This window comes from Festucalex cinctus, chromosome 14 (assembly GCF_051991245.1).
Source record: "Festucalex cinctus isolate MCC-2025b chromosome 14, RoL_Fcin_1.0, whole genome shotgun sequence".
In the NCBI taxonomy this organism is placed as follows: domain Eukaryota; kingdom Metazoa; phylum Chordata; class Actinopteri; order Syngnathiformes; family Syngnathidae; genus Festucalex; species Festucalex cinctus.
In genome coordinates this window covers 9,557,692-9,576,885 of record NC_135424.1, presented here as the reverse complement: position 1 = coordinate 9,576,885, position 19,194 = coordinate 9,557,692, and the positions used below count along the sequence as shown (strand labels likewise).

General features: G+C 37.2%; 1 protein-coding gene across 1 annotated transcript in view; it reads left to right on the top strand.

Annotated features, from left to right (window-relative positions):
• Positions 1-18,568, top strand: part of slc24a3 (solute carrier family 24 member 3) — a 41,409-nt gene extending 22,841 nt beyond the window's left edge. The window contains exons 3-17 of the mRNA XM_077494762.1: positions 2,279-2,355; positions 3,133-3,207; positions 3,445-3,529; positions 3,730-3,833; positions 5,723-5,797; positions 8,667-8,692; positions 8,802-8,855; positions 8,946-9,073; positions 10,117-10,277; positions 10,981-11,221; positions 11,538-11,704; positions 13,168-13,282; positions 13,645-13,757; positions 14,844-14,909; positions 15,462-18,568. Of these exons, the coding sequence (XP_077350888.1) occupies positions 2,279-2,355; positions 3,133-3,207; positions 3,445-3,529; positions 3,730-3,833; positions 5,723-5,797; positions 8,667-8,692; positions 8,802-8,855; positions 8,946-9,073; positions 10,117-10,277; positions 10,981-11,221; positions 11,538-11,704; positions 13,168-13,282; positions 13,645-13,757; positions 14,844-14,909; positions 15,462-15,611 (1,637 nt within the window). The 3' untranslated portion in view covers positions 15,612-18,568. The remainder of the gene's footprint in view (positions 1-2,278; positions 2,356-3,132; positions 3,208-3,444; positions 3,530-3,729; positions 3,834-5,722; positions 5,798-8,666; positions 8,693-8,801; positions 8,856-8,945; positions 9,074-10,116; positions 10,278-10,980; positions 11,222-11,537; positions 11,705-13,167; positions 13,283-13,644; positions 13,758-14,843; positions 14,910-15,461) is intronic.
• Positions 18,569-19,194: the final 626 nt, after the last annotated feature.

Here is a 19,194-nt window from a genome sequence, read left to right as displayed (position 1 = left end):
TTGTTTTGTTTGTAAATTGTTTTTAAACCACTGTAATGTTATGGACATGAAACATAACATAAAAGTCCCATTTCAATATGAAGGGGCCACTATAGTTAACTCATTGTACATCAATAAATGTGAAGACAAACAGTGCTAAAAGATGAAAATGTGTTCCCCTTATCTGTTTAACTTTAAATACAACTCAACTTAGATATACAATAGAGGGTTAAAAAAAAATGTTTAGGCCATAGTAATATTAATATTTCAACATTTTAATTTAGTCATTCTTTCACATACCACAAGAGGTAGCCTGCTTGCCACTTGTGGTACTTGTACCATACTTTGAGAATCACTGCAATAGTTAACCATAGAGGTGATAACACAATCTCATAGAAGCCTTAAGGAGGATATCTAATGCAGTTGTATCATATTATATATTTAGAGAAATGGCTTTAATGTAGCAGCTACTATAAGTCCCATTCATTTTCCACCTTCTATTCTAAATGCAGGGATTATATGTACGCACAGTGCGTTTTGTCTCGCTTGCTCACTGACGTGTAGTTTTTTTTATTTTTTGTTGGGTTTTTTTTTTCTCACACAGAATACTTAATGAGATTAGCACAGTACTAGAAGGTTACATCATTGCTGGCCCGTTTAAATATCCTCCACTATAATCCTAAATCATGTCAGATGCTTATACTGACTGAATCTTTATGACATGCGTGGAAAGCATTGTACATTTCCATTTCGAGTTCTGTAGTCCAAAACCTGGTTTTGTCCATTTTCTGTACCACTTGCCCTTATCAATGGTTGGGAGAACTCATTTTCTACACAAACTAGTGCAAAGTTCAAGTACTGTATCTGAATAAGATAAATAAATACACCTTTTCCACAAAAAGTGTGATTACGTAATGTACAAAATAACCTGAAGACTGCATTATGACACATTTTTAATTTCTCTGGAATTTCCAAGTCTGACAATGCCATTTTTAATAAAAAAAATTCATATATCAGTAGCTCCTCCATATGATTTCATGGCCTTTCTTTTTTAGTTATCACTTCACTGCCACCCTCATCTTGTTCTCCCATCGTTGCTGCTTACACTTCCTTTGGAGAGACAAGCCTGTGTTCCAGCCACACAAGACAGGCTGCAGGTGCCATCGCCTGACTCACGAGCTCTCGGCTACGCTGAGAGAGAGAATGTCACTGCACATTGGGTTGCTATCGTGTTATACAGGCACATAAACACACACGCGTACACGCGCACACAAACCAACATACAAGATAAATAGACACACAGTGGAGCTAGCCAAGCAAATCCCAAACACACACCAACACACAAACAGGGTGGGTCATGCTGGGCTGGCGCTATTTTTAACTCAACCGCTTGCATGCACACTTCCATGTAATGGGAAATGTGCATGATGTGGTGTATTTTGTCACCGATTGACTACTGATATCAGATAATGATGAATCCATTGTGTCTGTGTCGGTCATGACCAGAGTGAAATATTTCTCACAGCATGTCCATCACATTTAAATGTAAATGTTTGGAGTCCCTTAGAATTGTATTAAGAAACAAATGGAAAGCAGGAGAGGATAACAAGGGGATCATTGAAGGTTCCTTTAATTGTTATTTGCCTTTCTTGAAGTGGATGGCAAATCCCAACCTCAGGGTCATCAAAAGAAGCAATGCAATTATTAGGAAGTGCCTAGGGCAAAGAGCTCTGTGAATGTTTACATAATGCATTTTACTACTCCTTGAGGACATTCAATTGATAATGATAAAGGCGAACAGCTGGGGAAGGAGCCAAGCGTGGAAGCATTAGTTAGTCATGAAACACCGTGCTTAAGATTAGCATGTGTATTTCCACAATGCATGTCAAACAAAGTCATCATATGTTTTGCTATATTTGCATTTACTTTGGCATCATCCTGGAGTAAGAATCACATTTTTTTTTCCCACAAAATATTGTATGGATGATGATCTGACCATTTCATGAAACCTTATTTGGCTTGACTCAGTTGGGAAGCAGTCATCTTATGCATCATCCTTACAAAAGAGCTCGTCACAGAAATAGACCAGATAAAGGGCACTTGATGCGCACGGAGCAAGATCCCGACCTCCTTTCATTTTTCAGGACTTTGATTACATCTTCATTGATTTTCATTTATTTGTTTAGTGGTGGTCACTATGCTATCGATCGTATGACTGTATGGATATTGTCTCTCACTCAATAATAATGGGCTTCACAGCACTGTTTCATTTTCTTTTTCTTTTTTTTTAAATCTGCAGCCATTCACGAATTCCCCAGAGACTACTTCACAAACCAGGAGCGCATTGATGGAGCCGTGGGATTGCATGTCCTCTGTGTGAGTGTGTTGAACTGTGCAGCCTCTACACACAGTAAAATATTGATCCACAATCAAGTAGTTCTTTTATTTTTTTTGCCTTTATATACAGTCTTTTTTTTTTTAAGCTCGTTTGTTTTCAAGTTTCAAGTAACAAAATAGTCACATTTTCTAGAAATCAGTTGTAGCATTACCACTTCCAAGAGCTTGATCTTAATTAACACATACGAGAATGTATTTTAATTAACAGGGAGTTCTCATGTCTCATGAGTGGTTAGTGGCATAATGCTATGAATATGTACATACATGATTTGCCCTATAAAAGAGAATATTTAAAGCATGCAGATGTAATTCAATGAGAATTTTGCAGCTGCCTACGGAGTCCCACAGGCCAAAAAGGCCCGATAGGACTCCTTCTTCAGCTTGACGGCATCCCTTACAGCTGGTAAAAAAAAAAATGTGAACATTATTAAATGAAACTTAAGAGTACTTAAAAGGCCGCTAATACAGGAGTCAGAAAGCATATGTATTACCCAACATTTCACAATCCCGTCAAGTTTTGGCACTTTCTGTTCTGTCTATTGGCGTGTCCCAACATGAGACATTTTATGCATTATACGGCAGGTTGCATGAGATCTGAGAGGGTTTACACGGCCTGTTAAAAAAACAAAAAAAAAAAACATTTTCACACTGGGTTTCCGTTGATTTTTCACCTGATATAAATTATAGAATCTGATCTAATAAAAACTGCAGAGAAAATATCCCTGCATGTGAATTAATTCTCGTGTGTGTTTACAGGCAGTCTATATGTTTTATGCCTTGGCCATTGTGTGTGATGATTACTTCGTCCCCTCGCTAGACAAGATATGTGAGGTAATTGACAATCATTTACCAATGTTTTAAAAAAGTTTAGAAATCATCACTGCATTGTGAAAAACACATTTTTGTCTACATTCAGTTTCATCCTAAAAACATAAACATGTAAAAAAAAAAAACATGACAAAACTGGACGTGTGTTTTTCGCATAGCATTGACGAAATGCTGTTTCACAAAAATTTGCTATGATGATTTTTTTTTTCAGCTTTCATATTGCTTTCTGTTTTTCATTAGCGCCTTCATCTTAGTGAGGATGTTGCAGGGGCAACCTTCATGGCTGCAGGAAGTTCAGCACCTGAATTGTTCACTTCGGTCATAGGTATCAAAGACACGCATGCACGCACGCAAAACATATTCATCCACACAACAGGTACAATAAAATAAATAATGGGGGGGGTCAAATAAATGTGAAATGAGAAAATCTTTATGGCAACTTATGGCTCCTTGTAGTATGATCTCATAAAGTAAACAAATAACTTTTCAAGTCCAATAATCATTGTTTATGTATCTGCTTTGCAGGAGTATTCATTACTAAAGGGGATGTTGGAGTTGGCACCATTGTGGGCTCAGCTGTCTTCAATATCCTCTGTATTATTGGTGTTTGTGGGATATTTGCTATGCAGGTAAGGTACATTCTTATTAGTAGTAAATATTTCATCAAGCATTTTTGTTTTATTCGTGTACCATGTGTAATATTGTGGTTGTGGAAGAAGTTTATGTCCTATATTCACCCCTGCTAAGGCATTAAAAAAAAAAAAAAAAAAAAAAAAAAGCCTAAACAAAACAATAAACATTTTATCAGTGACCCTAGGGGTCCATTTCACAAAACGGGTTTAATGAGAGCCTTGAATCTGTTAACCCTGAAATGTGGGAAACTCTGCGTTTTCCGTTTCAGAAAGGGAGGTAACTGTAACCAGAGAAAAAACTGTAGTCTGTTTCATGAAAAGAGGTCACTTAAGCTCTCGGTCAGTTACCGTAGTAACAGAGTCTATGAACCTAACCTGGTCGGTAGCAGTTTTATGACAATGAACCTCAAGGTTCTCTCTGTCTCCACCTCCTTTCAGCCACACACGACATTTGATTTCCTCATTCATTCAGTCAGCTGGCGAGTTTTGGCATAACATAGTTCAGTCTTCTGTTATTTAAAAAAAAAAAAAAAAAAAAAAGGTCAATAGGCCTATATTAAAAGTCCATTTTTTTTCCCACAAACACGGCATGTCCTTTTGATCCTGTTGATGAAGGTGTAAAAAGAGAATTGTTGAACTAAAATAAGATTACAAATTGAATTGTTGACCAACTTAATAAAATTGGTTATAGAATTAAATATATCAAAGTGAATATATTATATGTAATTAATGATGAGTTCATTAAATTTAGTATATTCACTTGAGCAGTGAGCAGGAGTCTGGAGGATTATGACAGAACATGAGTCAAACTATAAAAATGCAGTCTGAGCAAAATATGAGAGCAAACTTTAAAATCCGCTTTTCACCTTTTATATTATTTGAATAATATATTAACCTTGAGAGCACTCCAGGGTCAGCACTGACCTCATTTCTGTCCAATCACCTCCAATCACGCAAGCCCTTTTGTAAATGTTTTGCACCAAAAGGGGATGTTTCATCCCCATAATTAAACTGTTATTGGTTACTAGGATTCAAGGACAATAAGAATTGCCCATTTGTAGGCAATAATTTACAATAAAATAGACAAACTGAAGATAAGGCTAAAATGAATCTCTGAGGACGAAAAACAATAGATTGTAATCCCTCGCATGTCTTTCATTGTGAAGGCTCATTTGTAAGGCAATCAAGCCTGCTTTGAGGAATTGCGTTTATCTCTCTAACAGCTCCCTGAGGACAGTCCAAGATCAGGACAATGAGTATTAAAAAGCATAACGAGGAAAATAGAAAGGTCATTCTCAAATTTCTGAAAGATGTAAGAAAAGCCTTCAACTGTCACCAAAAAGATAATTGAGCTGAATAATGTCAAGGAGAAATGGCCTGGATAAAGGAAACATCATAGACTTGTAAAAAAAAAAAAAAAAAAAGGGCATGTGTTTTTCATTCCACAGGCAACTTTGTACTTTTCTCGTTAATTAATGCACATCACAGGAACGAAAGAATTCTCACCCTCATTCCGTGTTACAAGTCAGAAAATCCCGCTTGTCCCTCTCTTCCCCTTTAATCCCACGAGCAATGGTGAAATATACTTGAAAGAATGTTTTTCCTATTTAGATTACATATTATGCAAGAGCAATGCGGAGCCGCGTTTATCTTGTTAGAAGTGTACTGTCAGTGCCTTAAGAGCGTCTTATTCAGCTGGACTAATCTCTTATTTTAAAATATGTTTTAGTTGTATCAGTATTAACAATAATAATATATTATTATTTAGCTAAATAATCCAGTTGTGTGTAAATGGAAAATGCAACAGTAATTCATATTCAACACTTTTGTGAAAGTAAAAATTTTGACTGTTTTTTTTTTTTTTTTTTCTGTTGTTGTTTTCCCAGACCATCCATCTGTCTTGCTGGCCTCTGCTCAGAGACTCCACCTACTACACTCTCTCCATCTCCGCTCTTATTGTGGTAATTTACTACTTTAATCACACAACACGCTTGTAATTGTGTTGCATGCATAAAAGAAATACTAAATAAATGAATTGGGTACAAATTCACAGTTGAATGGGATCCAGGAATAAGTGCTATTACCCCCCCCCCCCCCCAATCCCCCCTTTTTAATTGACACTGTCTGAAATTCATTTATAATATGTATGGGGGTTTGCATATATGTCACACAGTCAGGAGATCCAAGTTTGAATCTCAGTCAGACGATCTGTGGTGTTTGTATTTAGGTCAGCATCCTTGCACATACCTAAAACATGCATCTTATGTTACTCGCAAAATAGTAAATTGGCCATTGGTGAACATTTGAGTGTGAAGGATTGTTTGTCTATATGTGGCCTGTGTTTGGCTGTCAAGCAATTCCACAGTGTGATGTCACCCGCCTTTCACGGATTATTCAGGTCAGATATCAAAAGCTGAACCATCCATTCCATATTTGATCGGTTGCAGAAATTTTTTTGCTGGTTATTTTTTTTAACGCGGAAGTAAAACACCTGGATCAGTAAAACGGCCCCTCCCCGTGTGGTTGCCGTGCCCCCCGGCGAGCCGGCTGCAGCCTGCTGTTAGATCTCTGTTTGACCACGCAAGCATCAATTCTTCAATAAACATTTGAAACAAAATGTCTCCTTACCCAAGGAAATAATGGTGGAGGAGGGGAGGAGAGGGAAGAAGAGGGAAGAAAGAAGGAGGAAGGAAAAAGAAACCTGAGCAGGTCATGAACCAGTTACCTGCTGCTTATAGGGCGATTGCGCTTACCACTATACTAGTCGTTCAGTCAGCCAATGGGCATGCGTTTAGTCCGCAGAGGTGGTCCGGGGGTGGGTCCGCACCTAATGACGTCAAAAAGTGACAACAGCTCCTTTTCTCAAGTTTGGAGGGGCTGAGGCTTGGAGAGTAGTCCTAGAATTTCTCATACAGGGGCGAATGGAGGAAATCACCACTTCGGTGATATTTTTGGTGAGGAATTAGCATTTTAATATGGTTAAAAACTCCAAAATTGATTTTTTTTTTTTTTCCCCTTGTTGCTGTCCCTTTAAATACTTGGGGTCAATGGTGAGTGTGGTAAGATGAAGAAATTGATCCAAGCAGGGTGGAATGGGGAGAGAAAGGTATCAAGGGTGTTATGTATTACAATACTTTTTTTTTTTTAGTTTTCTTTAGCAGTTACTAGAATGGCTGTTTTGTGTTTTGGGGACAAAGTTAGAGAGCACTGACTTAGATTGTTTAGACAAATCCAGAGGAGAGCTAGTGAGTATATTTAGAAGTGTGATAAGGATGGTTCATAGTTTTTGGCACTAGACAAATCACTCATCAAGTTAAAATTATGGTGAATTCAATTGAAATAGAAAGGGTGAATGAAAATAAATTCCTTGGAGTTATTATCGATGATAAATTATGTTGGAAGCCACACATAGAAACTGTTAAAAGGAAAATGTCAAAAATCATAGGGATACTCTATAAAAGTAAGGATGTTTTAAACATGAAATCATTATATATATTATATAGTTCATTATTATTACCATATTTGACCTATTGTGTGGAATTATGGGGAATGGCATATAAAACAAATACTAACACCGTTTTCAAATTGCAAAAGAAAGCTATAAGAATTATTAATGGATCAAAATATACAGAACCAACACATCCACTATTTATTAAATTAAATGCAATGAAATTTTATGACTTGGTGGATTTTAAAATAGCACAAATAATGTATAAAGTTTATAACAATTTACTCTGCCACAGTACTCAGAAGTTATTTGAAATTAGACACAGTCCTTATGATATAAGGGGTACAAGTGTGTACAAAAAACCCAAAACAAGAACAAATATTAAGCAAAGGTGTGTATCTGTAAAAGGTGTTGATCTGTGGAATCATTTGGAAATTGCTCTGAAAAATTGTGATTCAATGCTGGAGTTTAAAAAAATGTTTAAAAGTAAAGTTCAAAAAAATTATCTATGTCAAGCCAGTATATGAAAAATGTACATGTGAGTATGTGTAAGTGATCTAGATAGGTATTATGGTATATGTTTAGTAAATTTATGTATATATGTTTTTGGTAAATGTGAATAGGTAAAGTGCACTTGTGTGTATATATATATATATATATATATATATATATATAACTTGGGTTATATATATCATTTATTATTTTATTAGTATTATTTTTAATAATCAGTAAATGAAAATTGTATTAATAATGAAATAAGTTTAAATATATTTAGTAAAAGGGGTAGGACTAGATAAGTTTTTAACTTCTTCCTACTCCCTTTTGAACATGTAAGTTATGATTAATTGAATGATTATGTTATTGGGATTTTCTTCTATTTTGATTGTTGTTGTTTTTTGTTTTATCTCTGCTGTTCATTTGTTTATATGTTCAAAAATAATAATAAAAAAAAAAAAAAAGGACTGCCAAGAAAGAGAGAGAGAGGAAGACCTAAGAGAAAGTTGATGTAGGAGTGAGGGAAGACATGAGGCAAGTTGGTGCAAGAGAGGAGGATGCCAAAGATAGACTTCGATGGAAAAGGATGACACGTTGTGGCAACCACTAACGGGACAGGCCAAAAGGAAGATATGAAGAGGATAGATAGATGGAGGGGATATGTTATGATTTATTGTTGTAGTGGTTTTAGTTTTAAGTGCTTACTTTAAAGCATATCATATTTAGGCTGTCTCATATACAGTATTGTTAAAAAAATAACTCTAGCTTACTGCAAGTGTACCGAATGTTTTGATTTGGGAGTGTGTTGTATTATCATTTTTAAACTACATATACAAATGAAACGTTTCAATGACCTAACAGTATTTCCCTTTCTTTCCTTATTATAGTTCATTTATGATGAAAAAGTGGTTTGGTAAGTGCCATTTATCTTATTGGTCATAAAAATTCTCTTACACTTCAATTACACTTCCAAAAAAAAAAAAAAAAAAAGCATAATTCATTAGATTTACTGTGTTTTTCAGGTGGGAAGCACTTACGCTGATTCTGATGTATTTTGTCTATATTTTGATAATGAAGTAAGTTTAATCATAAAATCCATATGAAGTCAATCTTAGCTGAAGTCATCTTGAAGATTCGTCATGTTCCTTTGGATTTCCTTCCTATAGACTCAACTCCCATGTAGTTCGTTTTCTGGAGAGGAGGAAGAAGAAGTCATCCAGTTTAAGAAATGGAGCTGCTAATAACGGCGAGCTAGATGATGGCTCTGACGCAACCGCTGTCCTCTTGAAAAAAGGTATACGGTGCTTTCTGCAGGTTGTAGCTCTTAAGTTGCAATGTTAGATGACATTACTGAATTAAAATGGCGGCAACTCGGGCCACTGGCTCATGTACTCATCTTCACTGGGCCTGTCTACTGCTGTCACTGTGCAAAACACACTCCTAATTGCAAATGTCAACACAATGCACATCCACCACATACACAAGAGCAGCAATACAAACAAACTTGTACATGAGTCAACACAACCTCTGTTGTCTGTCTAACTTACAAGTACTGCCAACCACCTGAGCCTGACAGCCATATAGAGAGTCCGCTGTTATTTGTGGGGGATCAGGACAATGCTTTGCACGGATATGTTTAGAATTGCTTATAGATAATACACAATGACAGCAAAGCACTACTTTAGTCTAAATGATGCTCCCCAACTCACTTCAATGTAGTTATTTGGCACCAATATGCAATCATTTTCTTGCTAATCACAAAAATTAAGGAGAGTAGTTTGACTGTGAGCAATGTTACGTTTTGTATTTTCCGCACTATAAGGCGCACCTAAAAAAAATTCAAAAGCTGACCATGCGCCTTATCATCCAGTGCGCCTTATATATGGATCAATATTGAGCCGCATCAGGTCTTGCTGTCAAGACGCTATCGTGACCCTGCACGATCGGTGACACGCATGCGCAGAAGATCCCGCCATCTTGGATTGCTAGCTAATACTAATACTTTACCTCAGAGAAAATAATAAAACAGCTGTTTATTCATTTTGGGAGTGAATGGAGTTGTCAGAAAGCTGGTTTGTAATCTATTAATAAAGTTTGACTGAGCTATCTGACTGTTTTGTTGACATTCCTTTTAGCGCAGCACCATCTAATGGATGCATAACGTAACCCCAGCCTCTACTGTGGCGCCTTATATATGGAAAAAGTTTTAAAATATGTCATTCATTGAAGGTGCGCCTTATAATGCGGAAACTATGGTAGTTTACGCCTAATATTCCGTACTGCGTATATTGTACTGTCATCAGATGCATTTACTGCATGTGCGTGTGTGTGGTACAGCAAACCGCCACAGGAAAACGTCAGTGCTGATGGTTGACGAGCTGCTTTCGGCGTACCCCCACCAGCTGACCTTCTCAGAGGCCGGCATGAGGATCATGATCACCAGCCACTTTTCCCCGAGAACCCGCCTCACCATGGCCTCCCGAATGCTCATCACTGAGGTGAGGTCACACAACACATACACAGCCACTTTCCATGTATCATTAAGTAATGGGTATTCCTCATAAAGATTGCAACTTTTAAAAAACCTATTACCACAATGTGGTATAAATAAGATCCACCTACATTTCATAACTGTAAGGACATTGTTGAAGAAATTCACATGATGGAGAGACTTAATCTTAAGGTTGAAACGAGGCATATGAAGATCACAGGGAAAAGTCAACATTGTATAAAAAAGAACAACTGACCATTTGTTCCATTTGTTTTTGAGTTGTTGTTTTTTTTTTTTTTGTCTAAAACAATAAAAAAAAATAAGTAAAAAAAAAATAATAATAATCTATGAGTCTACCAAAAAACGTCAGCTTTAGTAGACATCTCGAACACTCCATACGTCGCCTCATTTCCCCAAAATATTTTTACCTTTTCCTCTCTCACTACTCTGGCGATATGAGATGGAAAGTCACGACTTACATGTAAAAATAGTGTTGTTGTTTATTTTTTTGTGGTCACAAAACTGTAACGCGTTACGGGAGTCAGGAATTGTGATGTTACCAAAATGTATTGCGTAACTCGGCGTTACTAACTAAACGTAATATTTTACTGTAACGCGTTACTTTTGAACCGTGTTACCCCCAACACTGTCCACGACACAATAAAAACATGTTCCAATACGTAACATGATGTGTCTGTCGTGTGGTGCAGAGGCAGCGTCTGATAAACACGCGAACGTTGACCAACGGCGACTCGGATGGGCCAGCGAAAGGAGCGAGCAAGCGGGCCGTCGAAAACGGGCTGTCTGGAGCAGAGCGGGCCATCAACAAACGGGGTGAGGATCACGAGGCGGGCAATGAGACGGAGAACGAAGACAATGAGAATAACGAAAACGATGAGGAAGAAGAAGAAGAGGATGGGGAAGGACCGTTTGTGCCCTTCCAGTGTCCAGGTAGCTGAAATAATCTTGTTGGTGTTACTGAAAGAACGTTTGCCATAGATGAATTTCCTTATCATCATAGTTCCATTCCAACAAGACAATTCAAGTCATTCAATTATTCACAAGTTTTTGAGCTGCTTATTGAAATCCATTTTTGTGTGAAACCATATTGCAAAAGATCAAATGTAGAAGTTGCATTGTGATTGCAACCCAACAGATAAGATCTTATCAAATGTAAAGTCAGATATTTATCAAAGTATTCTGTCATAATTCAAAAGAATAAACGGTTGTCCTTCATTTTTCATTTTTGTGCGTGTATGTATTGCAGCCGGCGTATGCAACAAAGTGAAGTGGCTGCTGGCCTGGCCCCTGTGCCTGCTGCTCTACTTCACGGTGCCCAACTGCTCCACACCTCGCTGGGAGAACTGCTTCATGCTGTCCTTTGTCTCCTCAACCTTGTGGATCGCTGCCTTCTCCTACATCATGGTTTGGATGGTGAGAGTTTTCAAAGTGATGCCCAACCAGAGCTAGAAGCTCTGAATGTGGAGCTTGTCATTTAATCTCTGAATTGTTTTGTTTTTTAGGAAATAAAGTTAGCAAGAAATAGTGAACTTACATCACATTCTTGCAAATTCACAATGTCACAAATGAAGCCAGGACATCCCCTCACAGTTGTTCGGTTCAGTTCGGATCTCATCTCTCTGTTATGTTCCGGGATTGGATCCCAAAACGCAGACACAAATAAGAGGAGCAGAGAAGCAGGTGGCCACATGGTCAGAGGAACGGATTAATAATTCGGCGAGAACACGCACTTCTCTGTCAGGTTTATATAGACAGTGAATCGATCAGATTGGCTGTGGCTAGACATGTGGGTACCAGGACTGACATGGATTTCTCTGATTGGCTTCTGACCAGATAAAGAGATTAAAGATTCCTGACATCACATAGCTTCTGACTTCACATAGCTTCTTACCAGTTGAATCTAGATGCCGGTTACATGCTGATTGCATCAGTTCAAAACAGACACTTGACCACACAGTTGCCCCAAACAAAACACAGACAAAACACAGTCATGACACTCTCAGCTTCCTTTGTGGAATTTTCTCTTTGCGTACTTGATATTAAGACTGCCACAATATCATCGTCGCCATATATTTAAAAGGAACACATCAGTTAAAAAAGTCAGGTTGATTTCCATTTGTGCAGTTCTAGCACCCCCTAGTGGCTAGTTTATTAGTGCAATTTAATTTTCACTAGGGATGCTTTGGCCTTCTATGTTTAAAATCTATGCTAATTGTCAGATGAAGGAGAATCTAATCACCTATCTCTGTGTAAAGAAAAAAAAATCAATGCACGGATTATTGTGTTAATGCTAAAGACCATGTTATATTGCACCAACATTTTGTATATATTACGTCAATAAATTTTGAGCAGGAAACATCAATAGTCGGGACACCCACCTGTCATCATCAGTCCGTCAATATTTCAAGTCATCAGTCCATTAATGCTGTTCCATCATTGCTAAATTACATTTTGTCACCACTATTTTCTGCTTGACTTTGTTATGTTACATATATTATGTGCACACAGTCGTAACTGCCGCACAGAAACGCACACAGCCAACGGACTCAGGACCTTTTGGTGTTCAATAACCGTAAAATGACACACCAAAGGTGCAATTAGCTATCTAAGACGCAGGTGTAAATTAAAGGTTTTTTTAAAGTTTAATTTCTAAAGCTTTTTCTACATGATGCATGCTCCACCAATGCCTAAATGAGTAAAAAAAAGCCCTGACTTTTTTTTTAGTCTGACAACACCTTTTAGCTTGTATCTCCCCTGGCGAGCACTCCACACTTTCTTTGCATTTTCGAATACAGCATCAAAGATTCACATCAGGTAAACACAGATGTCTATAGCGTTATTAACTCTTTTGTTTGTTTGTTTGTTTGTTTTCTCAGGTAACAGTGATTGGCTTCACTCTGGGTATCCCTGACGTCATCATGGGCATCACCTTCCTGGCAGCCGGGACCAGCGTTCCTGATTGTATGGCCAGCCTCATAGTGGCAAGACAAGGTAGTCGGTCCCACACATGCATGGTGCCATTTTCTTTTCTTTTTTTGTCACATTTGAGTGAAAACCGGGTGGTGGTGAAGGGCGACAGCTCACCAGGGATCCTTCAACTGGCTTTTGATTTGCGATTCTCTAGTTCCTGTCATCAAATATTTAAACAGTTTTTCCGGGCTTGTGGAAACGTGCACCCTCGCCATCACTTTGTGCTCTCGTCACGTCATCCTTTCTTTGGGACATCAGTCAGACACGCGTGACGACGCCGATCTCACCTTTTGAACCCTCGGCCGAGTTGCCCACCCTGTAACCTCCATTTGGTGCTTGCGTTTTGCCTCACCTGACAACTTCCTCCCTGTGCTTGTGTGCAGGAATGGGAGACATGGCGGTGTCCAACTCCATCGGTAGTAATGTGTTTGACATCTTGGTGGGCCTTGGCCTGCCCTGGGCCCTGAAGACACTCGCGATTAACTACGGCTCTGACGTAAGCAGCAGACAAAGATGAAAGTTGTTGTTGTTTTTTATATTATTTTACTTATTTATTTATTTATTTATTTATTTTAGGTTTTTGGGGTGTCTGCATTCACTTTTATCCCAAAAACACAAAATCAAAATAAATAAATACATAAATAAATGAATTAATAAATGAAAATGGACAATAATATGTTATATGTGACCTCACCACTCAAAACATAACATTCTGATCAATGTTGCATTTGTGGAATATGTGTTATGAAGCAAAATCCAGCCGTTTTCAACCATCTCAGGGGGCGGCCATTTTGCCACTTACTGTCGCCTTGAGATGACATCACAGTTGCTGAGCTGTGATTGGTTATTACATGAAACCTGAGCAACTGTGATGTCATCAACAGTTGACGGCAAGTGGCAAAATGGCCGTCGTCTGATATTGATAAAAACTGCTGGATTTTGCTGCTTAACTCATATTCCACGAATGCAATATTAACCAGAATACCATATTTAGACTAGTGGGATTGCATAGAACATATTATTTTCAAGAACAAAAATTTGGGTTGACTTCTCTTTAAGTTCACAACACATTATAATGCATTCATATCAACACAAAAGCTGTATCAGTAACTGCTTTCACAAAGATGTTCAACTTTGATTGACTGTCAAAAAATTAAATTAATAATGTGTCCACTAATGGACACATAGTGTGAGAGAGAAGGATTGCAGATGGTATAAGGAAGCAAATTGTACTATAACATGTCCAATATGATGTTACTGAAATATTAGAAACCACTCCATATGTTTTTAAACTATAACCACTATAGTTATCATTTTGTTAAATGAATACATTTCTGATGATGTCATTTGAAATAATGACTTGATTGGATCTCTTAGATTGTGCAAAAAGTTACAATATTCAATCATTCAATATTCATGTTATATTATTCACATAGCTTTTAACAATGTTTTATTTTATTCTGTAATAGAACTCATGGATAAGAAATTCTATCTTGAGACGCTGATGATAATCTTCTGATAAGTGTTCAATTCAAATTTTTCTTCCTGCTAGTAATCATTCAAACATGTTTCTTTCTTGCAGATTAAATTATACAGCAAAGGGCTGATTTTTTCAGTCGGCCTCCTGTTGGCGTCTGTGTTCCTGACGGTGAGTTTTTCATCTAAACGTCTGATCACGCCCACAAAAGGTTTTCTTAACAAGCGACAACAACATCCAAACTTCTTGTGATATTTTTTATTTTTTTTTAAATGAAGATGCCAAATAACACATTGGTTCCTTAAATGTATGTATATGATTGTCAAAAACAAAAAAACAAACAAAAAAAAGGAATTATTACTGCCACCAAGGAGGTCATGTTTTACGTCAGGATCTGTTTGGTTAGTTGGTTGGTTGGTTTTGTTGTTTATGAATTTATGGTAGTGTCTGTCACATCTTGGGGTCCTGGCAAAGCGCCATCTTGGCCCCAGGCAATTGGACCATTGCTAATATCGGACCCCGTTTCTTGTGTTAATTGTCACAAATGTGTATATAGACTGTACAAAAATAAAAATGCCACACTTTTGTTTTTGTGCTCATCTACATGAGCATTAAATTGAAAGATCGAAGATATTTCCTATGTCCACAGTTTTTGGCCCCTTGACTAAATCAGAGTATTTTTGAACGATTGTCGAATGCTCGTGTGTGTTTTTGTGCGTTCAGGTCATCGGAGTTCACCTCAACAAGTGGACACTGGACAAGCGCCTGGGCCTCATATGTCTGCTCCTCTACTCGGTCTTCCTGTGCTTCTCTTGCCTCATCGAGTACAACATCTTCACCTTTGTCAACCTGCCCACCTGCAGGGATGACTGACCACACCAGACAGACGCACGCACACGCTTTCAAATGAGACGTGGCACCAGAAGGAGCGCCAACCTTGCTCATCGTGTTAACGAGAAGCGATGTGCAGGCAACCTCCATGTTGCTGTATTCTCCAGTGGAAATCATATTTTTATTTATTATTTATTTTGTCTGTTTATTTATCAGTATGACCACAAATTTCTGGCGTGGTAGACATTTTTTTTTTTCTACGACACAAATCATTTTGTAGGCAACGTGTTGACAAGTGGAATTTTAGCACTGTGGCATTGATCTGATTCCAAGTCCGTAAACTGGCATCTGCTCGGGAGGACTACATTTGCTCTGCAGATGAGACCATGTCTCAGCTGTTGTTATCCCAGCATATCCTGGATTATGTTTTATTATTACAGATCCAGATTTCATAGCATAGAGCGCTGGGACACATTGTCTTATTATATCGATACTCCTCTACATATCCAAAAACACACCAGGGCATTATTATCCCATCATGTTTTGTCAAGTGTCACGTCACAGCTCGATGTTTTGTATTGAAGATGAATTCATGAGCTTTTGGTTGCCATTTGTAAATAGTTTTCTGTAAATAGCCCCAGATGGCTCATTTATTATTTATTGGTGTCATACGCACATTTCTCCTCTGAAGGTCAGAGAGCCCTCAACAGGTTTATTTATGGTGCCAGCCAGGGTCGCTGCAATCCACTCTTGAGGGAGAGAAGCACTTCTTGACAGATGTGTACCGACAAGCACAATTGCTTTGGATGTTTTTTGATGTTGAGGGGAAAAAAACAACAACCAAACTTGCACTGTAGAGCCTAAACGCTTGAGAGGAAGACCTCTTGGACTCTTTGTTGTCCTCCAAATGCTCCATGCTGATTATAGGGATGCGTTTCCTTGTAAAATGACGCCGGGTTATTTTTTGTGTGTGTTGCAATCGAGCACTGCTCGAGTGTTTGATAGGCGTGACGTAGAAGCAAAGTACAAAAAAAATAACTTTTTGCTGCTTTATTAATATGCTGACTAAATAGAGTCAAAACACTGATGGCATTATTTGAGGAGCCACTCTTTGGTAGATTGATGTCCCGCTGAAAGATGTAATATATCAGGACACGTATCCTACTTTAATTTTTTCGTCAAACGTTGTATTTTGTATCGCCTAATGTTTAGATTTGTCCCAATTTGGTAGGTTTGTTGTATAAATATTTTTACTCGGTTTTAGAGCATGTAAAATGTACTTTTGTGAACACTCCTGAGGATTTTCACTCCACTACAGGAGTCCACGAAGAGCACAGAATCCGCACTTAAGACTTCCACAACTGTTAAAACCTGTTGACTCTTGCACAGAATCCCTTAAAAATGTTTTTTTTCTGCTTCTAACTTTAATTGAAAGGCATTTTACTTTATTTTTTAAATAATTATATTTTTAAAAAAAATTCACATTTTATTTACTTTTTTTTTGTATATATATTTTTTGGGTTTGTTTTGGCGGGTCTTTTTTTTTTTCTTATTCTGGCAGAGTCATCTGTGCTATTACAGGAAAACAGGGTTTAAATTTGTTGAAGAACATACTTAATGCAATAATTATGATCATACAAACATGTTAATATCCCGCTTTAACTATGAAAGACTTCATAATTTATAAGAGTTGTAAAAAGAAAAAAAAAATCTGTGTGTATTTTATGTACCGTATGACACTTTACCAGCTGATCTTTCATTTTAAAATTGCTAATAATAGGATATTTCAAACAGGACTGTTTTTGAAATACATTTTGCAGCTAAACAATCAAATTACAACATGTTATCATTCATGATGAAATTCCTTTAAAAAAAAAAAAAAAATCACCACTTTAGTATTAGACAATTCTGTGTTGTTTCTCTCAGATGTTAAACATTCAGATTGTTAGGAACATGTTTGAGAGTTGTTAATAATTAATTCACTGAGGAAAATGCTCATTCTCTGTTTTTGTCTTGAGGCAAAATATTATTGACAGTATATTACAGTATGTAAATGTTTCACTGTTTTGATGAGACCCGCGTATTACGGTATAAGGCATTGATGATCCAGAATAATCAGATCCAAATAACAGTACATTGACTTTTAGGTTCTATTTATTTATTTGATCAAAGAAATGTAGTCCAGTCAGTGCACATCCCTTGTTTTGATTTTTTCACATTCCAATATTTGTCTGTATATTCCGTATTATCAGTATCTGGCATGTGAACTTTTTAGATTATTGTATGAAACAGAAGATATTTATACCATGCACTTTATCATAACAATAAGTTGTTATAGTTTTGTTTTGAAATGTTTCTCTGCTGCTATTTACAATATATACATGAAACCAAAAGAGTATAAAGCACCATGTGTTTTAAACTAACCAAACCACCACAACGATGTTAATGTTTTCAAAACAAAATTTTGTCTTAGGCATTCTGAAATGTGTGATACCCTTATAGATGATATATTGCAAATGTATAATATGTATATAATAGGTATAAATGTATATATTTTTGTCTCCATATGTATATTTGTTGAATATATTTTCATAGAATATAGATCGCCCTTGTACTCCTTTGTTTTGATGATGTGTGTGAGAACCTCTGAAGCTATTTGTTTACTCGCATGGAGATTCATGTTCAATATAATAAATTATTTACGGTACCTCTTAATGTATATTTGGATGGAATTACACAGAATTCCTGGCACTGGATTTATTTCAATCTATTACCGAATAGACATGCATGCTCCTGCTTGGTTATAGTGGGATTGGGGAGGAGGAGAGGAGAGCAATTAGCAGAATCCATTTCTGTACATGTGCAAGTGTTTCTGCTTCTGAAACGAGAAACTTTTCAACTGGATGGTTTACTTTGTGTTTAGACGTTTCAAATGTCATTTTAGAGCTCATTTTGCTACCAGAGCATTAATAAATATGTATTTGCTAAAGGCAACTAAATATGTGTCGAATTATTATTCCTTGTAGACTAAATCCTATTAGAAACATCCGTTCTCATAAGAAATAACGGGGAGAGAAAAACGTGGCTTATGTAATTTTAGGGTTGGAACACCCATGTAAATAGGGGTGTGGGAAACCAAATAAATAGAGAGGGTGAGGAGAGGAATCTTCAGAGAGTGCAGGAGTGAATTGTATCAGTCAGTTCCTCTCCTCGCGAGCCGTGAACTGAGTTTCTTCTCTCCTTTTTGTGTCGTGTTTAATAGATGTCAAACAGGTAAATCTGACAGACAGCAAGTGGCAAAATGGCTGCCCGTTAAGATAGATAAAAACAGGTGGATTTTGCAGCTTCCGCTGAACAATTATTATAAAAGCAGTACTCTAGGTACAAAAGCTCACACGCGGTGGAACTAATGAGTTCTTATTAGGGCAAGGTGTTAGTCCCCTCACCAAAATTGGTGCAACATCCTGTAGCCCGCAAAGTGCATCCTTCAAAATAAAAGCATACCAGTAAATTAAAACAGTTGCACCAATAAAATAGTGGTTATAAGCTTTGTTGACATACACCATGAGCTCAAAGTTCAGAAGCGAAAGTCGACCAGTTTGATGCCACTTTTTTTCCATACCGC